The following is a 23,829-nucleotide window of genomic DNA, read 5'->3' as shown; positions in this document are numbered from 1 at the left end:
GATTGAAATGAAAGTTTTTGAATGTTCTTAATGTTTAACTTGCTTCAGGTAGAAAATAGGGCTTCATGCCTCTTGAATGTTTGTCAGCTTGCGTCTACAATTATTTTTACTTTATTGATGGCTGAAACATTATTGATTACTTGTGGCTAAATTTTTCTCAATATTTTATATAGGCAAGTTAGGGTCTAGTAAAAATTCTATTAGAGGCAGGGCATAATGTCACATGCATGTGTCACTCAAGAGCACTCTACCACTGAGCCACCTTTCCAGCCCCTTGTCTAATACTTTCTGAGAGTGATAGGTAGTGATGCTGCTATAACTTCCATGCCTCAAAACTGCATGTGGTACTTAGGCTTCTTCCAAAGCAAGTGCTTATTATGCACTGTTTTGGCTCCGTTTACCAAGCACCGGGGTTCATGTTCCACAAGTTTTCATTTTCTTTTTTGTCCTCCACCTGTAGGTGGCATTGCAGACAGTGTGGCCAAGTGGGTATTTAAACAGGACCTCAGCCCCGAACTGTTAAAACTGGCTAATAAAGAAGAAGATGTTGAAAATCCAGATGAACATGAAGAAGGAATTAACAAACGTCTCCTAGATATGTCGGAGGAGGGGACAGACTTAGGAGCCATACCAGGTGATACACAAATAATGGCAATTATGATGCCCAGAGTGGAGAGAAGTATGGACTCTTCATTGGGAAAGAATAACATGACCCTTTCTTCTGACTTTCAGACTTGCTGCATTTAGCCTATGAGCAGTTTCCTTGTAGCCTAGAGCTCGATGTGCTGCATGCACACTGCTGCTGGGAGTATGTTGTTCAGTGGAATAAAGATCCAGAGGTAAGATCCCCATTGCCAATTCATGCTGATCTGTTTTGCTCTCTGCTCCTGCTGTGTGCTTATGGGACTGTTAAGCAACGTACTGTAAACACTGGTTTTCCCTATTATGGCATATAGTAACTGTACTCAGCCCTTTTCATAAGTTACCTTTTTTAGTGGTCACTGGATACCTTTGAAGAGTGGGCATTGTCATTATCCTCACTCCAGAAAAGTAGGGCACAGAGAAGTTACATCTGCTAAATGTACACCAATAAATAAGCATCATAATTTAAAACTAATGTGCTCAACTCCCTACTAAATTATACCAAGTACCTTTTTTAACTTTTGGAATTTCTGTGTGAGATGTCATCTACCTGATAAAATATTCTTAGGATAATCATCTTGACAAAAGTGGAAGATCCTGATGCCTGCCAGCAAACTGATTGTTCAGATTCTGTGTCTCAGAAGAACAGTAGAAAGAGCCAGATGCACATGGTTGACTTCCTGTCCACTGTTGGCCTTGCTTTCCTTTCAACTCTCTGCTGCCCAGGCCTTGTTTTCCTCTACTTTCTGTAGCCTGTTTCTCCCTGGGCATTCAGGGTTTGAAAGCCACCCTGGAAGGAAGACCCAGGCTTGGGTTTGGATCCCATCTCGCCACTCAATTTGTGACCTACTTTTTGTCTTAACACCTTAGCCCCTTCATAAAGGAGCCTGTCCTTCCAGGCCGACACCAGGATTGCTCTTTGCTAGTCAGCCCCTTACCTAGACTCCCCTAGTGTTCTGGTAAATTACATCTCACAAATTAAGTTTTTTTTCTATATTTTCTGTACATTACATTCTCATAAAAGAAAATCTCAACAAAACCTACTTTTTGGGGGGTGGGGGGTGATCCTGGGGCTTAAACTGAGGGCCTGGGTGCTATCCCTGAACATTTCTGCTCAATGCCAGAACTCTACTTAAGCTTGGTGGTGTTAACTGAAGATCAGAATCTCACAGATGTTCCTGTATGGGCTTGCTTTGAACTGCAATCTTCAGATCTCAGTCTGCTGAGCAGCTAAGATTACAGGCTCAAGCCACTGGAGACTGTCTTAAGATCTCTACTTTTTAAATGGCGCATTTTATTTTTTTTTTGGTCTGTCCTGGGAGCTGAACTCTGGGCCTGGGCACTGTCTCTCAGCTCTTCAGCTCAAGGCTAGTGCCCTACCACTTGAACCACAGTGCCATTTCTGGCCGGGCGCTGGTGGCTCACGCCTGTAATCTTAGCTACTCAGAAGTCTGAGATGTGAGGATCATGTTTCAAAGCCAGTCCTGTCAAGAAAGTCCGTGAGACTCTTACCTCCAGTAAACCACTAGAAAACCGGAAGTGGTGCTGTGGCTCAAGCGGTAGAGCGCTGGCCTTGAGCTGAGGAGCCACAGGGACAGTGCCCAGGCCCAGAGTTTAAACCCCATGACCGACCGAAAAAAAAAGGAAAACAAAGAAAACCCAAGAGCATGTGGTTTATGAACCAGAGGTTGTTTGCATAATAGACACAGCTGCCAGTTTTGCTCAATGCTAGCGCTCTTCCTCTTGATCCACAGCTCCACTTCTGGCTTTATTTTGATTAGTATCTCGAGATAAGAGTCTTGCAAGCTTTCCTGCTTAGGCTGGCTTCGAACCCCAATCCTCAGATCTCAGCCTCCTGAGTAGCTAGAATTATAGGCATGAGCCACTGGTGCCTGGCTTATATCTAATCATTTTAACACACCACATGTGACTTTTGGAAATGTCTGTGAATCCTTTATTTCAAATTCTTCTGAAACGAAGGCTATCATTGGTCATCACCCAAGTTTATAGTAGTTTATAGATTAATATTTGTGCATGATGCCTGGTATTTACATTACTGTAATCATTGTTGGAAGAATTGCTTACATTATCCTATTAATTTTTAATCTTCTGGCACCATTCAACCCCTGTGCCAGCCTCACTATTTCATAATACTACTTTAGTAGGCTTAAAACAATTGATTACCTTTGGGAATTACCAATTTCCACCAGCATGTTTGTTGACAGTGGTAAATTAGTTAGCAAAAAAGTGGATCATCATTGTATTTGGGTTTTAATAGATAAACTGATTTTTAAAGAGAACTTAAGACATCCCTCTGATAGTTCATATTTTCCTACTGTTCTAAGTTTTCTCCATAGCATTTAATAGTAACATACTTTATAGTGTGCTCACATGGCATGTTAAGGCTGCCTCTGAGCTCATTAGTATATATATGTATCCTTGATGCTTCAAAGTTTGGTGCATAGTGGCTGCTCAGTAAATCTTGTTGAATGATGAATGGAGGTATTTCATTTATAAGAATAAACTCATTGTTTTCACGTCTGTGTGAAATTGAAGAATTCACTGGAGAGAAAACGTGTGGTGGTATACAAAAACACATTTGAGTTTGAATCTTCATTCCAGCATGTATGACCTGGGAGATTCGAGAAATTAATCATGTTGTTTAATCACAAGTTACTTCGTACCTAAGTAATCCCATAGTTTTCTGTTTATGTAATTGCTTTGTTGGTTGGTTTTTGAGTCAGGGTCTTGCTATGTAGCCCAGGCTGGCCTGTTAATTGCTGGGTAGAAATACCTAGCCTTGAATGTGTTACACTCCCACCTCTACCTAATTAACGTGTTTTTATTGTAACATTATTAAATTTGTGTAAGAAGTCTCTCCCTTTAGTATTTGAAGCACTTCTTAAATAACCTTTTTTTCCCTCTCTTTTCTTCTGTTCATAAGGAAGCACGTTATTTTGTCAGGTCAATAGAACACTTGAAGCACATTCTTAATGCACATGTTCAGAATGGTAAGTAAATAGTTGCCCCAAACAATAAGTGGGTATGATGACTCAAGCCTGTAATCCCAGCTACTGGGAAGGCAGAGATTGAGGGAGTGGCTCCAGGCCAGCCCTACCTAGATGTTTGTGGGACTCTCATCTCAACTAGGGGGAATGTGGGGCGGGGTGGTAGGTACACCTATCATCCTAGTTACAAGAGGTGGGTGGGGAGCAAAGCCGGCCATTTCAGGCATACATACAGAAGACTGTACAGCAAAACTGACTATTCCTGCCTAACAAACACAAGACACTTGAGTTCAATCTCTACTACCAGCACTAAAGTCCAAAATGTCATCGATTGGGTGGCATGGCTCAAGAGTGCTTATTTATCAAGTACAAGACCTTCAGAGTTCAGATTCCAGTATTGAAAAAAATTGATTCAAAAGAGAACACCTGCTTTAACAGGATATGAGGTTTCACATATTTATCTTCATAATTTTTATTTGCTCACCCTACCATCTAGGTGTTTTGCCATATGCAAAGTACTGCCGTTTTAACTACTTGCAAAAATGTTCTTCTGAAGGGGAAAGGGCATTAGTGGTCATTTCATCTGTCTCCCAAGTTGAAATGTTAGGTTTATGCTACCTAATATGGTTGGCTCTTATAATTTTAATGGCACAGTTTAGTGAATATATAAATAGAAAGCTTGGAACTTTGCTTGAGATTTAAGTAATTTTTATATCTTAATTTATTAATTTATGAATCAAGCTGGTCTCAAATGTTTAGTCTTCTCCATATCTCTTGTTACTCATTTCTTATGAGTAGAATTTCTAGGTGATGGGGTAGACACATGTGGCTTTAGTAGATCCTGTCAAGTAGTTTTCCAAGTGATTTTTGCAACTTACCCTACCTGTAGTTTATTCTCCATTTGTTTCACATAATCACCAGCATTTGGTGTTATCATTTAAAATGTTTGGCTCAGTGGTGGAGCCTTGCTTAATATTATACACACTGGGCCTGATCCCCAGCTTTGCAAAGACAGACAAATAGACAAAGCCTTGCTGGTTGTTATGTGATACTGTGATTTTTCTATTTTTCTTGTCACTCATGGTGTGTAAGTCATTTCTTACCCGTACTTGCCATTTTGATATACTCTTCCACAGCCTAGTTTTGATTTTCATTAGCATTTCAAACTGATTAAGTACTTTAAAAAATGAATACCAAGCAGCAGCAACATATTTAGGGGGAAGGACAACAAGGAGGGTACACAGATGGAGAGAGGAAGGGAGAGTAAATGCAGCATGATAATTCACTGTATATCATATAAAAACTGAACTATGTTACTTGAGGGTGGGGTGGGGTTGTATTGATCAAGACAATATCACCAGTTGGGTTACTGTATTCATAACCCGACATATGGAATTATAGCCTCCGTACAACCACTTAACATGATTTTTTTAAGATGAAGGGCTCATTAACTTCCTGAATATTGTATAAGATATAGGAAATGATAGTAGTTCAGTTGGCTTAGGACAGTAATTTGTCTAGTATGATGCAGTGACACTATGTAAGCCTTCTGTTTCCCACTTGGCTTTCACCCTGCCTTCTAGGCATTGCACTGATGATGTGGAATACGTTCTTGGTTAAAAGGTTTTCTGCTGCTACATACTTGATGGATAAGGTAAGGTAGTTTTGAATTGTATATTGTTTCTTACTCATTAGTTCCCTTAGTTTAGTTGACTGGTATAAGATCATTAACACTGAGCCTTGTTGACCTTTTTATTTTTGGTCAATCTTGGGGCTTGAACCTCAGGGCCTGGGCACTATCCCTGAGCTCTTTTAGCTCAGGGCTATAGTACTCTTACCACTTTGGGCTACCGTACCACTTGAGGTTTTCTGGTGGTTAATTGGAGATAAGAGTCTCTCGGATTTCCTGCCTTGGCTGGCTTTGAACCACGATCCTCAGATTTCAGTCTCCCTGAGTAGCTAGGATTACAGGCATGAGCCCCTAGCCCCCAGCTTGAACTAGTTTTGGGGGTTTTTTTGTTTGTTTTTGTTTTTTGGTTTGGCTTTTCAGTTCATTCATGCTATGTTAAATGTAATTTCCAGTACTGGCATTTTAATGTCCCGAGGAAGATTCCCTAACCAGAGCATAGTAAATGTCTCGTCCAAAGACATTTTTTGGCAAAAGACATGATAGCTGATAAAGTCAAATAAGGAATTACATTTTACTTTAAAATCACACATATGACTATGCATGCTTAATTTACCAATCTCTTATACCCAAGATACTTTCTTGGAATAGAGTTGGCTAGAGTATTAGTTTGGCTTTCTTGAATAAACCTCATTCATAATAAATTGTCCATATCTAGATCCTGTTTCTTTGAAGCTTTTGCTAAATGTAAAATCTTAAAATTTTCTGTCCCTAACAGTATATGTTTTCCAGCAGCCCTAGAAAGTTATTTATTCTTCTCTACAAATTGTTTTAAAGTATTCAACATAGCCTTAATATAAACAGCTCCATTTTTCCTCATTCATATCTCATTAAGTCACATAATAACAGTAACTATGCAGGCACATGAGTAGATTGGGAATAACATGTGAACATAGAATTCAATTACTAGGATGAGAATCTGTTTGCCAACTGGGATATCTGTCCAGCCTCAAGCTGCGTAGCCAGAGAGACCAGTTAGTTAGTACTTTTTACAGACTAGTCAAGATAGTAGACTAATCTGGCATCAGTTAAGTGAATCAAGAGAATTGCCAGTATACCAACCACTCTGATGTCATGTTTAGCATCACAACTCAGATGCCTTTGGTTGGGTCACTGCTTCCCTTGAAAATGCTTTGTATGCCAGCACCTTGTGGCTCATGTCTGTAATCTTATCTACTCAGGAGGCTAGGATTTGAGGATCGTGGTTCGAAGCCAGCCTAGTCAGGAAAGTCCAATTAACTGCCAGAAAACTGGAAGTGGCACTGTGGCTCAAAGTGGTAGAGTTCTAGCCTTGAGCAAAAAGAGCCCAAGGACAGCGCCCAGGCCCTGAGTTCAAGCCCAATGACCAAAAGTAATTGCTTTGTGTGATGGCATTGACAATTTTGTAACTATCGTGAGTCTGGGACTACAGCTCAGTGGTAGAGCACATACTTACTTAGTATGCACACGGTCTTAATATTAAACATCTTTAGCATTTCATACACACACAAAAAATCTAACCATCCCTTCTGTGTTTTCCTTCCTTGCCTGCTTAATTACTTCCCTGTAACTTGCTTCTTTTGGTCCTTGTGATGTTTTATTCTGCATCACTTCTGACTGCCCTCTTTTAAGAGAATAATAGGAGAAAGTAACATAAGGAATTTTGGGAGTGCCAAAAGAAGAGAAGTGATAAAACTTCTTACTTGAAGTTTGGTAGATGAGTACTTATGAAACAATGAAAAGCAGGTCAGAAGAAAATGTAGTCCAGTACTGGAGGTGACTGGCAGGATTCAGAGAGCTATCTGGATCATAGGCTGTCGTAATAAAAGAGAAACTGGGTGTATAAGGGGCTGTAACAAAATTCCTAGCATAAACAATGTAAAGGAGGAGTAAGGTTATTTTAGCTCATAATTTCAGAGATTTCAGTCCTTAGTCCTTGGCTGTCCTGATTCTGAGCTGTGATGAGGCAGACCATTGTGGTGGTAGGACCATACTAGAGGAGGAAGCTGCTCACCTCATGGCAGATAGGAAGGCAGAGAAGGGGAGGGATGGGGTGGTAAGGGATTGGAAACCCTCAAAGCCCAAAGTATACTGAGCACCACTATCTGGAAACCAAGCATTCAACACATGAGCCTCTGGAGGACAGTTCATATTCAGCCCACAAAGTTGAGGTGGACACTGTGCTTCATGCCTGACTTGTAGCTAGCACTCAGGAAGAAGAGGGCAGAAAGGTAAATCAGGGCAAAAGTTAGTGAGACTGCCATCTCAACAAATGAGTTGAGCATGATGAATTAGGCCTGCAAGCCCACATGCCTCAGTGGCATAGGGAGGAGGATCAGGGTCTGCGGCTAGCTCCCAGGCAAAAAGCACGAGGCCTTGTTCGAAAAATAACTGCAGCAAAAAGGGCTGGAAGTGTAAAGCAGTAGAGTGCTCGTCTAGCAAATGCAAGCTCCTGAGTAAAGTCAGTACCACCAAAAAATAAAAACAATTGATAAAATCATCTGAGCTGGAAGCTGTTTCTTTGCAGACAGTGTGCTTGAATATTCTAGTGCATGTGAACTGCTTAGCATTCGTCTCTGCTTAGCTCAAAGGGCTCAGTAAATAGAGCCCATTGCTTGATATTGAAAACATTGGTTCATTATAAGTTACATGCTCAGATATAAGGATGATTCTAGCAATATTCTGGCATTGGATTGTGCTGAGCTTAGGTGCCCAGAGTCTGTGAACTATGTTAAGAGTAATGAGGGAGGAAGACTCTTGTATCAGACTCCACTGCACTCTGTGAATTTCTTCACTTGTGGAGCAGTGCTCCTAAGGGCACTATTTTCACCTCCTCTTCCCCCTGGAGACATATATATAGTTGAATCCTAATAAGCACTAACTGAATCAAGGAAATCTGCAGCTGGAAAGATGAGCTAAAGTAGACAAGCTTGTCTGTGTTAAGAGTGTTCTCCATCTTTCTGTTTAAAACGATTTCATCTGTATCGACAAGCCTTGAGTATGGTTCTGCATTCTTAAGACAACACAGTTATTTTACTGTATAAAATGAAGGCCACATTTTTTAGAGGGTTTTGTTTTGTTTTGTTTTGTCTTTCTCCCTTTCTTTTTTTCCTCCCCTCTCTGTGTCTTATTATGTAGCTCAGGCTGGCCTCAAACTCAAAAGCCTCCTGCCTAATGCCCCCGAGGTCTAGGATCACAGGAGTATATCACCACACCTAGCAGAAACTTTTTTTAGCTCAAAAGTATATTATTTTAGCTGAGGTTGTCATACAGGCCTGTAATTCCAGCCCTCAGGAGACTGAGGCAGAATCATATTGAATTCAAGGATTGTATAGTGAGACCCTGTCCCAAAATACACACATACATACATACACACAGTACTTATACACACAAAACATGTTTATAAAATTTTTGAAAATGATTACGAGCTCAATGTCATATTTTTGTGATATACTTGTGAATTCCATTATAAAATTAATTGGACCTACTGGTAACCAATTATTTATAGGTCACATATATTTACTGTTGTAGTTGTAGTTTGTAAGTCTGATTACTTTTAAATTCCTAGTCTGTTGTAGTGCCTTTTTATTTAAATTTTAAATATTACAATATTTTGTGTCCTTTTTGTCTCAGGTTGGAAAATCACCAAAGGATAGGCTATGCCGAAGGGTAAGTGAGTCTCTTAATTATAAAAGTACAGTTGTTAATCCTAAACTTAACATTGTACTTGATTAACTGAAGAGGTGAACTATGCCTTTTAGCATTTGGATGACACAGCAGGAGATAAGAGAAATAGAAACTAATATATGAAGGAAGTGGTCATGAACTATGGCCAATTTTAATTCACCTTTCCAGACTGTGAAGTTAGCATGTTTAAGTTTTCTTAAGACACATTCATCTTTGGACTTTGAATGGTACAGTAACATGCTATGCCTCCCACATGTTAATCCAGCATCACATGGAGTCAGAGGCATTTGAGTAGTTTCCTTAATCTTCACATATGTAATAGCCATTGTTCAAATACAACATTGCTCTAAATAGAGTTCTAATCGACAGATACTGTGCTTGTACTTACGGCCACTTTCACTCAAAAACTTTTACTCAAAACTTTGAAATATTATTAAAAATGGCTTAAGAAATGCTGGGACACAGGACTCTAGCCCTCATTAACTTGCTGCCCACAGCATGAATCTAGTAGTTCTCAAGCTAAGGAATTTTAGTTTTGTTCAGAAGGTTCAGTTCAGTCTCTCAAAGATACAGGGAAAACAGACAAGGCTCTTTGATGATAATATTTCATGTCTCATGTCTATATTACCTGTATCTATTTCTTGGTTAGTTGAGTAGCAGTATAGAAGTTTCTTTATAATACACAAAGAATACTAGTTTTTTGTACCCTTTTATGTGTATATGCTAGGGGCTGATCCCATAGTTTTGTGTAGTCTAAGCACATGTTCTACCATTGAGGTGCACGCCTTCCTAGAACACAACTTTTTTTAGCATATATTTTTATTAGCATTATCTGCGTTACTTCTCAGTAGCACAATTTTAGGATAATAAAGGAGAACACTTATTTTTTTTTTTTTAGGGAACTTAAATATGCCTATGACTTCAAATTCTTGTCTGTTCAGAGTAGAGTAGGGTGAACAGATGTGTGGAATCTTCTTGTTGTCTGATTCTAATAGCTGTTTTGGTTCAGGACTGATTCTGTTCCATTTTGAAACAGGATGTGGGGATGAGTGACACAGCAATGACATCTTTCCTGGGCTCCTGTTTAGATCTTCTTCAGACATTATTAGAGGTAAAAGTGCTAAGGCAGCTCAAGACCAGTCTGGGCTGTGTAGTGAGACCCTTCATTCTGAGTGGTGACTAAGATATTAAGTAATCTGAACTTCACTGGCCTTAAGAAAAGACTGCTGTGATGAGATTATTTTTCATTTTGAGACTGATTTAAGTCCAACAATAGTATTTTTCTTATTAGACTTGATATTCTTTTACTATCATGGGGGTATAGAACATGGGTTTACGCTTTACTTTAGGAAGTCATCAGGATATTAGTAGACTATGTTTGTCCAGTTCTTAATTCAGTCCTGCATTCTGCAAACCCTTAGGCAGACGTTAGCAGGGATGAAATGCAAGTGCCTGTCCTGGACACTGAGGATGCTTGGCTCTCTGTGGAAGGCCCAATCTCCATAGTGGAGCTGGCCCTCGAGCAGAAGCACATCCACTACCCACTGGTGGAGCACCATTCCATCCTCTGCTCCATCCTCTACGCAGTCATGCGCTTCTCTCTGAAGACTGTGAAGCCACTTGCACTTTTCGATAGTAAGGTAAGTGAATGTTCCAAAGGACCTGAGAGCCATTTAGGTGTGGCAGGGTAGCAGACACGCAGATTTTCTTACTAAATAAAAGTTGTTCAGTTCTCTGTGACCTACGTAGTTCATATATCTATATTTGAATGTCCTAAGGGACTTAGGATTCCTCATATGTAAGATCTGCAGACCCTCACCCTGTTGTGTCCTGACTCAACTTTGCTTTGCCTCCTGAATTCCCTGTCTTGGATGAGTGATGGTTTTAGTGCCTTGCGTATGAGTTAATTAACATATTCAACAGAAAGTACCTATTAACAAGTTTGCCACATGGTAAATAATAAATAGTATAGTTTTAGACCTCTACATCTAAGATGTGGAAGCTATATCTGAAAATACTCAGGATACTTTATTTTCGAAAGAAAAATTCAAGGTGTGAAGGGGGCGTGGGGAGAGGGAGGCATTGCTCAAGTGGTAGAATACTTGCTAGGTTCAATCCCAGTACCATAAACAGTAAAATAATAACCAGTTGTAGTAGGGTCGTTTGCCCAAGGTATAATCTGATTGAAAATGGTGGATTTTGAGATAGAAACTTGGTCTTCTGACTTAAAGATCAATGCTCTTTGCTCTGTAGTACATTTCCTGCCTAGGAACTTCTTGTGTGCTATCTACTGATACTCCTGATTTTTCTGACTTACTCTACTTAACTCTTAAGATATTTTAAATGAGTCAACAAATACTTTTTTAAAAAGATTTAGATTACATAGGCTTAGTACTATTACTGCTTACCAGTTGATCTCAAAACTTAGTGGCTGAAAACCACCAACAATTGTATTTGTTTGCTTTTCAGTGGTAGGGATCAAATGCAGAGCCTTGAATATGGTAGACAAGTGTTCTGCCATTGAGCTATATCCCCAGCCTAGGGTTTTTGTTTGAAATAGTCTCACTCTGTAGCCTAGGATGTGCTCAGAATCATCCTCCTGTCTGGACCTGGGATTATAGACATGTACCACCACCTGGTTTCTAACCTCAATTTTTGGGTTAGGTATCTGACTGATTCTAGATGCTTCTTGCATAATGTCTCACGTAGTTATAGTTAGCATATTGACGTGGGATATTGCTTCATGTAAAGGCTCAACTGGGATGGGGACAGTGAGCCACTTCTGGGCCTGTTGGCAGGATTAAGTTCTTTGCCATAGATATGTTTCTCTCCAGAGGGCAGCTCAAGGTTGCTGTCTTCCCTCACATGTATGAGCGCTCAAGGCAGAAGCCACAGTCCTTTCTTGGGAGTGATGTGCTGTCACTTCTGATTCCATTTGCTAGCAGCTAGTCACCAGCTCCCAGTCTAGAGGATGGAATGGTCTATGGCATGAATACCCTAGAGGAGGTGGCCGTTGGGGACCACTGGCTGCCCCCTACATACTTTATAGCTGTCATAAAAACTTAGGTAGTAGAACTGTTAAATGCTACTGTTTACAGAAAGAGTTAAAGTCAACCATAAACTATTCATAATTCAGTGACTTGTTTTTTAAAACCTTTTCTTTTGTCCTCCCTTAATAACTCATGCTCAGCATTTTCTTCATTTCCTTCTCTTTAGGGAAAAAATGCATTTTTCAAAGACCTAACTTCAATTCAGTTATTACCAAGTGGGGAAATGGATCCAAATTTTATTTCTATACGACAACAGGTAAATTACTGTTACTGGATTTCATTCTTGTTTCTTGGGAAGAAAAACAGGATAGCAAAAATCTAGCTGTCCTTCAAAAGAATGAGTAATTTCAAGGTATTCTCAAGAGCTAGTTTCCATTTTTCTGGACAGTGAAAATTTCAATGAGTCACTGACAGAAAACCCATACTAATGAAGCACTGCTCTGTCTCTCTCCATTCTCAAGTTCTTGTTGAAAGTTGTTAGTGCAGCTGTCCAGGCCCAGCATTCAGTGGCCAAGGACCAGGACTGTTCAGAAGAGGCAGCAACTACTCCTGGGAAAGACCCAGACTGGCCAGGGTTGGCCATGGACTTATCCCATCACCTTCAAGTTAACGAAGATGTAGTTCGAAGGCATTATGTGGGGGAGCTCTACAACCACGGAGTTGACCACTTAGCAGAAGAGGTAATAATGACCCGGGAATGCTAATGAGGCTGAGGTGACAAAGCCAATGGGTGGCGCAGTCAGTAAAGTCTCCGGAACAGCTTTTTGCTTTTTTGTTAGAACTTTGAGGCAAAAATGTAGAAAAAAAGGAATACAAATTGTAGCTAAATAAATTCCTAAGTGGGGGGAGGGTAGTGCAGAGGTGGGGATGGGAAGGGCTGGGAAGGGGAAACAAAGGAGGAGGCAACAATGCTTGATAAGAAATGGACTCATTACCTTGCCCATGCAATTGTAACCCCTCTGTACAGTATTTTCACAATAAAAAATAAATTCCTAAGTGTTCCAGGCATGCTCAGTATACAAGGATGAATCTGTAAACAAAACAGGCAATTCTTCATGAAATTGATAGTCTTCCAGAGGGGGAGAAGAGCATGATAAATTGTGTTCTGAGGATTACATGCTATGAAGAAAATAAACAGGGCCAGAGCAGGTAGTGAGAGAGCACAACTGCTGAATCCCCAAGGTAAGACGCAGCCAGCCACTCAGAAAACGAGAGAAGTACAGAGTATATTCATGCAAAGGTCCAAGGCAGGGGCTAGCTTGGGTGGGTGGAGGACTAGAAACCCGGTGTGCTTGTCAAACACAGGAGTAATGAAATATGACGTCAGGAGGGGGGCTGGGGGACCCCAGCAGGGACAGTGTCGTGCCCACAGTCATTCAAGGTACGTTCATGAGGGCTGTCAGCACTCATGACATCATCTTACATACTGTAATCCCTTCTTTGTCAAACACTTGAAAGTAAGACATTATACAGTTCTCCTGCATTGAAAAATTATGTAATAAAGGAAAAATATGGCCCATGTTGGAGAGTCAGGTTTAAATGCTAAGTTTCCTTGGGTATGTACATGGCCACTGCTAAAAAGTCAACTAGTATCTCCTCACTGGCAGTTACTTTCTAGAATAGACGACTGCTTAGTGCTCACTGTATTATTTCTCCTTGTTCACACTGCAGGCCATTCTGCAGGTCCATGACAAAGAGGTGCTGGCCTCTCAGCTGCTGGTGCTGACAGGGCAGAGGCTGGCTCATGCACTCCTCCACACCCAGACCAAAGAAGGGATGGAGCTGCTGGCTCGACTGCCACCCACACTCTGCACTTGGCTGAAGGCAATGGTAAGTACAGTAGAATGAGAGCCACTGGGCACTGGTGGCTCACACCTAGAAGCCTAGCTACTCAGGAGGCTGAGATCTGAGGATCTGGGTTCGAAGCCAGCCCAGTAGGAAAGTCTGTGAGACTCTTATTACCAAAAAAGCCAGAAGTAGCTCACGTGGTAGAGTGCTAGCTTGAGCAAAAAAGCTCAGGGACAGCCCCCAGTTCTTGAATTCAAATATACAGACACGCACACACATACACAGAGCTACAGTTTAGAGTATAATGTTTGTGGTTTTGTCTTGTTTTAACTGGGAAATACCTATTGCGATGTCTTAAGCCATTCACCATTATTGACTGGTAGTGCATGACTAATGGATTATTTTGTGTTTGATTTACAGAACCCTCAGGATCTTCAAAACACTGAAGTGCCCATTACAACAACCGCCAAACTAGTAAATAAAGTAATGGAGCTGTTGCCAGAAAACCATGGGCAGTATAGTCTAGCCTTGCACCTTATTGAAGCTGTGGAAGCCATATGTATTCCTTCTTTATGACACTTACCTATTGAAAATAGTCTAAACTTGTGTGACTAAAACGTGAATTAGTGCATGGCCATTTTACATAGTAAGAGCTGGAATTTTATGGAATATATCATTTTCTGTTTTTGTAAAATAAAAATATATATTACTTTCAAAAAGTGCAATCTTGGGTAAAATCCACTCCTTTGGTTAATACTAGAGATAAAATATGAACAAATATTAATTATACTATACTTAACAATACAGATGTTTACTGTTTTTAATTCAAACCCTTCAGTAGTTTTGTTGTTAAACTTTGCTATTTAAATTGGTTATAATTTATTGATTATGTTCTTGTAGAAGCCTACATTTCATACTCTTGTTGTGACAAGATTTAAATGTGTTCATGTCCAGTCACAATATGCAAAGTTAGAGGAACATCCTGCTTTCCTTTAAAGTGCTGAGCAAGTTTGTTAACAGGCTACTCCTGGCACAGTTCTCTTCCTGGGTGTGCTGGGTGTTGCCAGCACCTTTCCAAAGTGCTGCCATCGGAGGAGGAGAGGAAGGTGTTTGAGGCCTTCAGAAGGGACACGGGTAGCACTCGTAACTTGTAGTCCTTGCCAAAACAGAGGATCTGGGATGCAAATGCAGCAAAATCACTAGGATGTAATTAAAACTTGCTTTTTTGCCCAAGTTGTATCCACATCAGGAAATTGTAAAAAAAAAATGTATTATCTTGTAAAACTTATGTAGAAAGGGGAGGGGATTCTAAAATACTTCAGTCCACCTTTATTTTTCCTACAAGTGTTTAGAAATGTCTGCTCCTAGGGTTGGTAGTGTAATCTGTCCTTGAGAATGTTCAGGAAAAGTGCTTATTGATACTCTAGCTTTAGCAAACCTACCTCACAGCCGGGTTGAAAGGATACAGTACAACTAATTTTGTACCCTACAGTGCCTAGAGCAGTCCAAGTGCTAAATAAATATTTTTTTTTTTTTTTCCGGTTATGGGGCCTGAACTCTGGGCCTGAGCACTGTCCCTCAGCTCTTCAGCTCAAGGCCAGTGCTCTACCACTTGAGCCACAGCGCCACTTCCGGCTTTTTTCTTTTTGCTTATGTGGTGCTGAGGAATCGAACCCAGGGCCTCAGGCATGCAAGGCAAGCGCTCTACCACTGAGCCAACTTCCCAGCCCTAAATAAATAGTTTTTGATCCAAACCAAACTAACCAAAAGTCTGTAAGAAGTGTGTTGAACTCCACAAATACAAGTATGTATTGTGGTGCGTGTTTGGAATGAAGCCACACTGTGCCACTACAGTATGGGTCACAGGTTTTCATAGTCACGCATGTGATACAGAACTTGGTTTCTTCGCTTCTTGTAAAGCCATTTCTAGCATTGAGCACAGTTGAGGAGGACTTCCTTCAAAGATATAATATCCAAACATGAATTTTTTTACTAAAAGATCACTTTCAACCAAGATCCGACTTAACTGTTTATGTAGCTATCAACTTTCAAGTCTAGAAAGAAAAATATCTCAGGTGTTGAGTGGCTGTGGTAGACATGTTGAGTCTGAGGTGCGGGTGGCATAGAGAAGCAGCACGGGGAAAAGCCTGAGCTGGTCCATCCTCCTGCCTCACTGATCTCCCCTCCCCCTGCCAGACACAGCCTAGAATCCTGTAAGTGCATTGAGCTTCATATAGTCGCTTGTTACAATTGTTCTAAGGAATTAGTTTTTCCTGTGATTCTCAAAATACTCTCAAAGTAGTATGAATTTAGGAGGGTGGTCAAAGAAACTTGGGGTTATAGATACTAATTCCATTTATACTTTTTTTGGGGGGAGGGTGAACTTGCATTTTAGATAGTAATAAAAACTTACTCTGGAAGGTTCCATAATCAAATCTAGGGATATTGAAAAAAAAGCTGAAATATGGTTCAGAGAACTTTTTCAACAAATCATTGAGTCTATTAGATTTGTCATCATAAAACTTAACGTATACAAAATCTGAATTCTGGGTTTAATGGTTAGGAAAAGCAGTTAAATATTTTACTGCTTCACTAAGGGCTTTTAAAATAAATCTGATAACAAGAAAGAAAAACGAAGCAGGTCATGGTGGCACATGCCTATAATTCCACCTACTGGGGAGGCAGACCCAGAAGGATCTCAAGTTTGAGGCCAGCCCAAAAAAGTTAGAAGGCCCTGGATTCAATCCTCAGGACCACAAAAAATAATAATAATTTAATATTTATGTATACATTTATTACACGAAGAGCTACAAATAGCAGAATTAGGTTTTACATAGAATAGGCATATACAGGTAGCCCAGGTTCAGAGAAGCCAATAACCACCAGTGTTTCCTATAGACACTCCCTTCCTTAAAGTTACATACTTTTTACACTGCTAAAGTCTACTTTAAAAGAGGTGTTCAAATAATTATAACTACAAATTACACCTAGACATAGAGAAGTAGGTAAAGAAGATGTAGATAAATGTACATAAGGAAGTATATAGCACCAGGCTCCTAAATGCTTCAGATTTAGAAAAAGGGGGAGAAAAAAAATCTGTGTTTTATAACATTCATCTAAGATCAAAGTCAATCCTTTTAAATTGCCTTTTTAAAAACTGATGAATTGTAATTTAAAATCACAAGAAAAGTTAAGATTTAATAATAAAAAGCTTACGCCAATTATGTTCATTTGGCAGTTGCTGTGGTCCTCTTCATTTATAAGAGACAGATACTTTCACAGTGCCCCAGAGCAGAGGTACAGGCCTCTCCTGGTAACAGGAATGGGGCGGAGGGCTTCTGAGCTCCTAACAGATAAATGTCTGCTGAGTCAATTAGCCATTCTCAGAAAGATTTTAATCCTATACTGGATTGTTTATAAAATGTCCTTTTATCTGTTGTACTGTAAGCAGTGTGAAATTCTGTATATATTGCTATTTTCTGTGTTCATTGTTGTGAACTTCTTGTATATTAGTGAAATAAATTTTCAGCTTTCTTGTTTAACACTCACAGACGTAAGTATTAAGAAATTTCTCCTCTTAAAGAATAAATGTGGTGATTTTTTCCCCTAAGCAGCAGTCGCTGGCTGTTGAAAGGTCCGATGCAGCAGTCAGTCGCTGGCTGTTGAAAGGTCTGATGCAGCAGTCAGTCGCTGGCTGTTGAAAGGTCAGAGGATGTCTCACCTCGGGGGCCACCCATCCCACTCATGCAGGCCACCTGTTCACTGTCCCAACACTGCATTGACATCACTCAGTAGTTTTCCAGAGTGCCTTTATTTTCAGACATCAAGAACTTAAAACACTGAGTCAAAAAAGGTTTTTAGAAAATATAAAACATATTCTGTGGAGCCATATTGGAAGCAGTATATTCAGTGTCCGTGTTCTGAATAAGTCTGATACAGATACATATATGTATACACATACATATGTATATCCACATGTATATATATACATCATTATTTCTCAAGAAGCAGGAAATACTTCTTTTATAGATTTCATTTGCCCTCATCCTTTAGTAATTACTTTTCCACTCCTTATCTAAACCTTGTATTTCTTTCCGACCCTATACTAATGCATCCCATCAGTACTCTTGGGAGTGTTCCCAGAAAGCTGCTAGCACCAGTCTTACTTTCCACCAACCACCTCTGCACATCGGGGACACAGTGTGTCTGCAGACTCCGCAGTGTACTTCCAGCAGCGGGGACATTTTTCTTTCGAAGTTGGCACAACAATTACTTTATATGAAGACTCTTCACGAATATCACCACCTATAGACAAAAATACAGGGGGAGTATTTCTAATAGACCAATTCAGTTTGTTTCACTACTGCCTTATTGGTTTAGTTGGGGCTCCTTTTTCTAGGACTTTCTGCTGTGATAGCTTCTGCATCATTTGGCTAGTAACCTGCCACAATGATGGGATGACATTACTTGGCGAATGAAGACAGCCAAGGAGGGAGGGAGCCCTAGGGATCAAACTAGCTGATTTTTACCCAAGTCACTGAGTTCTGTACCTGCTCAGGCAGAGCAGGCTTTCTAGCTCTCAGTCCAAGTATAGTTCTGATGGGTCACATTGCCTCTCCAGATACATACACTTGACTAAGGACTTTTGCATACATGTGTCCATACACGCATGGGGCTTAAATGATTGGCTTTTTCATTCATGGTTAGAGCTCTACCGCTTGAGCCACAATTCTACTTCCAATATTTTTGCTGTTAATTGGAGATAAGAGTGTCATGGACTTTGCTGCTTAAGGCTGGCTTTGAACTGCAATCCTTAAATCTCAGACCCCTAAACAGCTAGGATTACAGGCATGAACCACCAGTGTTTGTGACAGGATTTTTTTTAATAGCCTAAATGACTGAGACTACTTGTATTGAAAACTTCTTGGACTGGCAAAAAGGCCTTTATCTAATACTAAAACTTAGATATTACACTGATTGTGAAAAATATAGTACAAGAGAATTACTTCTAGTCATGCAAAAAAAAAAAAATTAGGTTAAGATTGTGACTAGATCTTGGGAGATAGAGGCAGGAAGATCTTGAGTTTGGGGCCAACCTGGGCAAAAAGCAAAACCTGCCTAAAGAAAAACTAGGTGGGGTTCGGTACACAACTCGTATGGGAGAGGGCGCAGATATACCCACAGCCCTAGCTTCGATCCTAATATTCCCCATCCAAGTTTTTGAAAATCATATTAAGCCAGATCTTCATAGAGAGAGTACTTACTGCCAAGCCTGAAATTCAGATGACACCTGCAAGTTAGCTTCCTGTCTCTCATGGGCACCTGAAATCTATTACAACACCTGCTGCTTACTCTACTAATTCTATCCCACCTTTCTTTGCTCCTATTCATGCAGATAAACCAAGTTGATAGAAAGTACCCTATTAAAGCTATCTGCAGCTGCTGTGAGAGTAAGCATGGTTAAGTCCTACTCTAATTTGGGCTATGGATGAGGACATTTCAGAATCAGTACTGCAGGGTTGGGCAGGTAAGATAGGTACTAGGTAAGATAGATCCTAGGACACTATATCAAAGTATTCAGGGACACGGATGGGAAATGAGAGTAAAGCAGATGACACAGACATGGATGGTCACTCAGAACAAGTGAATTTGTCTTCTATCATTAGCCTTCACTTCCCAAGGTCATCAGCAAGGACACTTGAGGTCTGGCTTAGACACTTTCCATACAAACATATTTCAAGTCCCTATGAGCCCCTAGAATAGTTCACACTGAAAGCTGGATAACTCAGTTCTCTAGACACTACTTGCTGCTATCACATGCTTCTTACCTTCTAAATTGATGAGGAATGTCCCGGTAAGCTCAATTCCATCCGCAGTCCTCTCCCGTGGGTCCTGGGCCAGTAATGTTGACTGTGAAGCCATCATTAGCTCATTCAACTGAGAGGTGCTGGAGGTTTCTTCAGCTTGTAGCATCTGGAAGTGAGCACAGACAATTAACTAGTTAAATTTTCACCATCAACTGAGGTAGGATATCTACTGGAATATCTTCTATGCTTTCCTTCACTAACATACACACATACACACACCATGTGCTGTTTACCATCCTCACTTTACAAACGAGTAAACAGGCAGAGACTACCTGCTTCCCAACCAATAGTGAAGCTGCAACTCAGGTCTAGTCTCATAGCCAATACTTTTTTTCCAGTATCATGCTTCTGACATTTGAGCGCGAATTAAGACACTGTATCTAAACAAAGACATGTTTTAACACCGTGGATTAATGGTTATGATCTAAGTACCCAGAAACCTAAAGTACACTGGATTTAGATGTCTGATACACTTTTGTGGGTGTGTATTTTATTTTATTGTGGTAGTAAATTCAGGGTCTCAAACTTGCTAGGAAAGAAATCTACCATTGAGCAATGTGTCCAGTCCTTGTTTGCACTAGTTTTTGATGGGGTCTCTTTCTTGACTGGGAGCACACCTGAACCTCAATCTTCCTATTCTTTTGTTTCCAACAGCTGCTGGAATGACAGGCGTGTTCAATTGTGCTCAGCTTCTTTCACTGAAATGGAGACTCAGACTTTACTGACCCTGTGTCCAAATATTGGTTGAAAAGAGGTCTGCCAAACTTTTCTGCCTGGGCTAGCCTGGAACTACGATCCTCCCATCCTCAGCCTCATAAGTAGCTAGGATTATGGGTGTGAATCTCCAGTGCCAAGTTCACTAGTACAGTTTTTATTTGTAATTTTGTCCTTCACAATGAGTTGTGATATTCCTTAAAATACATACCCATGAAACTGAGATTAGTTTGGTTTTAGTAGGTTCACCCAATTAGTAGCCAACAGACGCAGGACTCTTAAGTGACAACTACTTCCTGGGATTCTTAGGAAAATACATGTGGTTTTTGAAAGAAGTCTCAAATACTTTTTCTGGTATGATCCAAAGCAAGCTATAATCTTCAGATTACTATTTACAACAACTGAGGCCCAGGCTAGCAGTGTGTAAGGGACAAGTACAGGATGAGTTGGTACAGCCTGTGTGAGCTCACAACTTCAGTGTTTTCATGTACTAAATGAAGGGTCAACACTTCCCAGCTTCCAAAGCTTAACATGCTAATACTCGTGTTTGGATTTTTTTGGTTTTTTTTTGTTTCTTTCGGGGGTAAGGGGTTTGGCCAGGACTGTGCTTTAAACTCAGGGCCTCATGCTGGCTTGGCTGGGGCTCCATCACTGAAGGTACAATTTAAGCCTAGATTTTTGTTAAGTTTTAAAGTTGGAGTCTCAAGGAATTTTATGGCTTTAAAATGGGAATCATCCAGTCTCAACTTTCTAAGTAGGATTATAAGCATGAAGCACTAGTGCTCAACTAATAATTATTCTTCTGTTATCAATAATCTACCAATAACCTAGCTATTGTAAGCATTGAATCTTTATTACTTTAATTACATTATTAAAAACTTGGGCTGGTGCAGTAATCTGTAATCCCAGAGGGCTGCAATTCAAGCTAGCCAGTGCAAGACAAGTAACTGAAATCCCCACACCAATAAGTTGGGCATGGCAGCATGTACATGCCATCCCAACTACATGGGAGGCGTAAACAGGAGGATTGAGGTACAAGCCCAAACAAACACATAAAACCCAGAAGTGGTGCTGTGGCTCAAGTGGTAGAACACTAGCCTTGAGTTGAAGAGCTCAGGGACAGTGCTCAGGCTGAGTTCAAGCCTCACAACCCAACCAACACAAAATAAAAAACGGAAGACCCTATTAAGAAAATAACTAAAGCAAAACAGGCTGAGGGGCACAGGCACAGTAAGCCTGAGGCTCTGTGTTCAAACCTCAGTACCACTAAAAAGTGTGCATGAAAATTGAGGCTATCAACGTAATTAGAGGCTAAGTTTTTTTATTTTTTTTTTAGAAAAAGTTGTCAGTAAAACCTAAAAAAGATATTCAGTGCCAATTCTGATCTTAAGCATTAACTAAAGAAAAAACTCTCAGTAATGTGTTAGGCGTAAGCTAGCCAATTAACCCCTAAGAATATTAGGACGAAAAAAAATGTTTAGGAAAGAAATTTTGATGGGCCTTTTTGGAAAATAATAATGGGATGTATGCTCTGAGATATACAGGATAGTTTGCTAGCTTAATAGTGTGTGCATGTAATCCCCAAAGTCTTAAGCAGAAAGTTCAAGGCCAGCCTGAGCTACACAGTAAGACACTACCTCAAATAAAACAAAGCAAAACAAAATATTTTCTCCAGATCACATGGAATTAGAGACAGATGTAATTTTTGAGTTTGTTTCAAATCTGGTCCATATTGACAAAATACTCAAATACACCTTACTTTTACTACAAAACTCCGAAATTTTATGTATTCTGGTATGATAGTCTGCTATGACTACTGTCATTTCCCCTGTGTGCAACCTTCTAACCCTGAGAGTTCACTTCAGGAACTCTTGTAACTTCCTGTCCCTACAGAACAGCATGCTTGTGCCCATGAGCAGAGGATGCCTCTTCTAAGAAAAAAATGTAGGAAACAATTATAGATAACATCCACATGGCAGGACTGACAGAAATCCTCATCTCTAAATTAGTAATCAAGTTCCTTAGGATAATGTTTATAAGCAAGTTCCAGGTGACGCTGTGTATGACTAGCGGCACGTGCAAAGGCCTGTGGGTGGCATACCTCCATGATCTCAAAGAGCAGCCCGGGCTCTATGACAATGATGACCTCGTACTCGGCGGCGTTTTTGCCAGGAATGCTTCCGAGGAAGGAATCGCGCATGGCGCACGTGCTCTCCACCGCCTCCTCCAGCCCAGGCTTCTTCCAGATAGAGCTGGTGCTGATCCACCCCGTGCGGAAGACACTCTGGTCTTTGGAAGAAGAATGAGCAGACTGACATGTACCTGGGCTGTAACCATTAAGGATTCACTGGTGCTGGCAAGAGGGAGCAGTTATTTCTGAGAATCATGTGATGAACCACCATGGGGGCAGTCTACGTCTCTACCAACATGAAGATGGAAAGTATCAGAGAGATCCCAAGATTAACAGCGCCTGTCTAGAGCTGGAATATTTACAGTGACTCTCCCCTCACCCTCTCCTTTCTGCACAGATTCTAACATTCTAATAGCTTGATTCAATCATGAGGAAAATAAACTATTACCAAAATATTCCCAAGTTTTTGCAAGTAAAATATACTTTGGGTCATGCATAAGCGCACTGAGAACGAGTGACCTGTCGGCATTCTGAAGCTGCTGCTACCCGTCCGGGGCATTAGAGATGGTCAGCTGCACTCTGCCACCATCCTCGCCCAGTACACAGACAGGTGTGTAGCTACGTGGAGTACTTAACCCCTGCCCGTGTGTGTGTGTGGGGGGGGGGGGGGGTTGGCACTTTGGGAACAAATCCCACTTACCTTTCAGGTAGGGAGTGTGCTGGAACACCTCTTCAGCCAGGTGAGGGAGGATGGGAGCGAAAGACCGAACCAGCACATCCAAAATTTCGGCCAGTGCCGTCTGACAGGAGCGCCGCCGGGGGTCGTTCTCACTCTCGCAGTAAAGCCTGCGTGAGCGCGGCCGTCAGCACCACCCATGCCGCACGCATTGCAGTTCCACAGCCCCCGCGACTCACACACCAACATGCTCCACCCGCTCCCTGTGTGCCCACCTGCATTTTTTTTGTTTTTAACTTTTTATTGTTATTGTAATGGTGAGGTACAGAGGGATTATAGTTACATAAGTCAGGTAAAGAGTTCATTTCTTAGTGCGGTGCTGGTGGCTCACGCCTATAATACTAGCTACTCAGGAGGCTAAGATCTGAGGATCATGGTTCAAAGCCAGCCTGGGAAAGAAAGTCCGTGAGACTCTTTATCTCCAATATACCACTAGAAAACTGGAAGTGGCACTGTGGCTCAAGTGGTAGAGCGCTTGCACAGCACCCAAGCCCAGAGTTGTAGCCCCACAACTGACAAAAAAGAGTACATCAGGGCTGG

The 23,829-nt window shown here is 40.8% G+C and overlaps 2 protein-coding genes across 2 annotated transcripts in view; one reads left to right on the top strand and one right to left on the bottom strand.

Annotated features, from left to right (window-relative positions):
- Positions 1 to 17,391, top strand: part of Rab3gap2 (RAB3 GTPase activating non-catalytic protein subunit 2) — a 75,569-nt gene extending 58,178 nt beyond the window's left edge. The window contains exons 25-35 of the mRNA XM_070022769.1: positions 461 to 634; positions 733 to 839; positions 3,587 to 3,653; positions 5,234 to 5,304; positions 8,950 to 8,985; positions 10,040 to 10,114; positions 10,425 to 10,643; positions 12,220 to 12,309; positions 12,515 to 12,733; positions 13,725 to 13,883; positions 14,262 to 17,391. Coding sequence (XP_069878870.1) covers positions 461 to 634; positions 733 to 839; positions 3,587 to 3,653; positions 5,234 to 5,304; positions 8,950 to 8,985; positions 10,040 to 10,114; positions 10,425 to 10,643; positions 12,220 to 12,309; positions 12,515 to 12,733; positions 13,725 to 13,883; positions 14,262 to 14,417 — 1,373 coding nt within the window. The 3' untranslated portion in view covers positions 14,418 to 17,391. The remainder of the gene's footprint in view (positions 1 to 460; positions 635 to 732; positions 840 to 3,586; positions 3,654 to 5,233; positions 5,305 to 8,949; positions 8,986 to 10,039; positions 10,115 to 10,424; positions 10,644 to 12,219; positions 12,310 to 12,514; positions 12,734 to 13,724; positions 13,884 to 14,261) is intronic.
- A 241-nt stretch (positions 17,392 to 17,632) lies between these two features.
- Positions 17,633 to 23,829, bottom strand: part of Iars2 (isoleucyl-tRNA synthetase 2, mitochondrial) — a 48,262-nt gene continuing 42,065 nt past the window's right edge. Inside the window, exons 20-23 of the mRNA XM_070022770.1 lie at positions 23,254 to 23,399; positions 22,524 to 22,711; positions 19,670 to 19,814; positions 17,633 to 18,146 (exon numbers count right to left, since the gene is read on the bottom strand). Of these exons, the coding sequence (XP_069878871.1) occupies positions 18,004 to 18,146; positions 19,670 to 19,814; positions 22,524 to 22,711; positions 23,254 to 23,399 (622 nt within the window). The 3' untranslated portion in view covers positions 17,633 to 18,003. The remainder of the gene's footprint in view (positions 18,147 to 19,669; positions 19,815 to 22,523; positions 22,712 to 23,253; positions 23,400 to 23,829) is intronic.

The sequence above is a fragment of the Dipodomys merriami genome, unplaced genomic scaffold (assembly GCF_024711535.1).
Source record: "Dipodomys merriami isolate MVZ:Mamm:240054 unplaced genomic scaffold, mDipMer1.0.p SCAF_153, whole genome shotgun sequence".
Classification (NCBI taxonomy): Eukaryota; Metazoa; Chordata; class Mammalia; order Rodentia; family Heteromyidae; genus Dipodomys; species Dipodomys merriami.
Note: the sequence above shows the minus strand (reverse complement) of the source record. Positions and strands in the feature narration are given on the sequence as shown.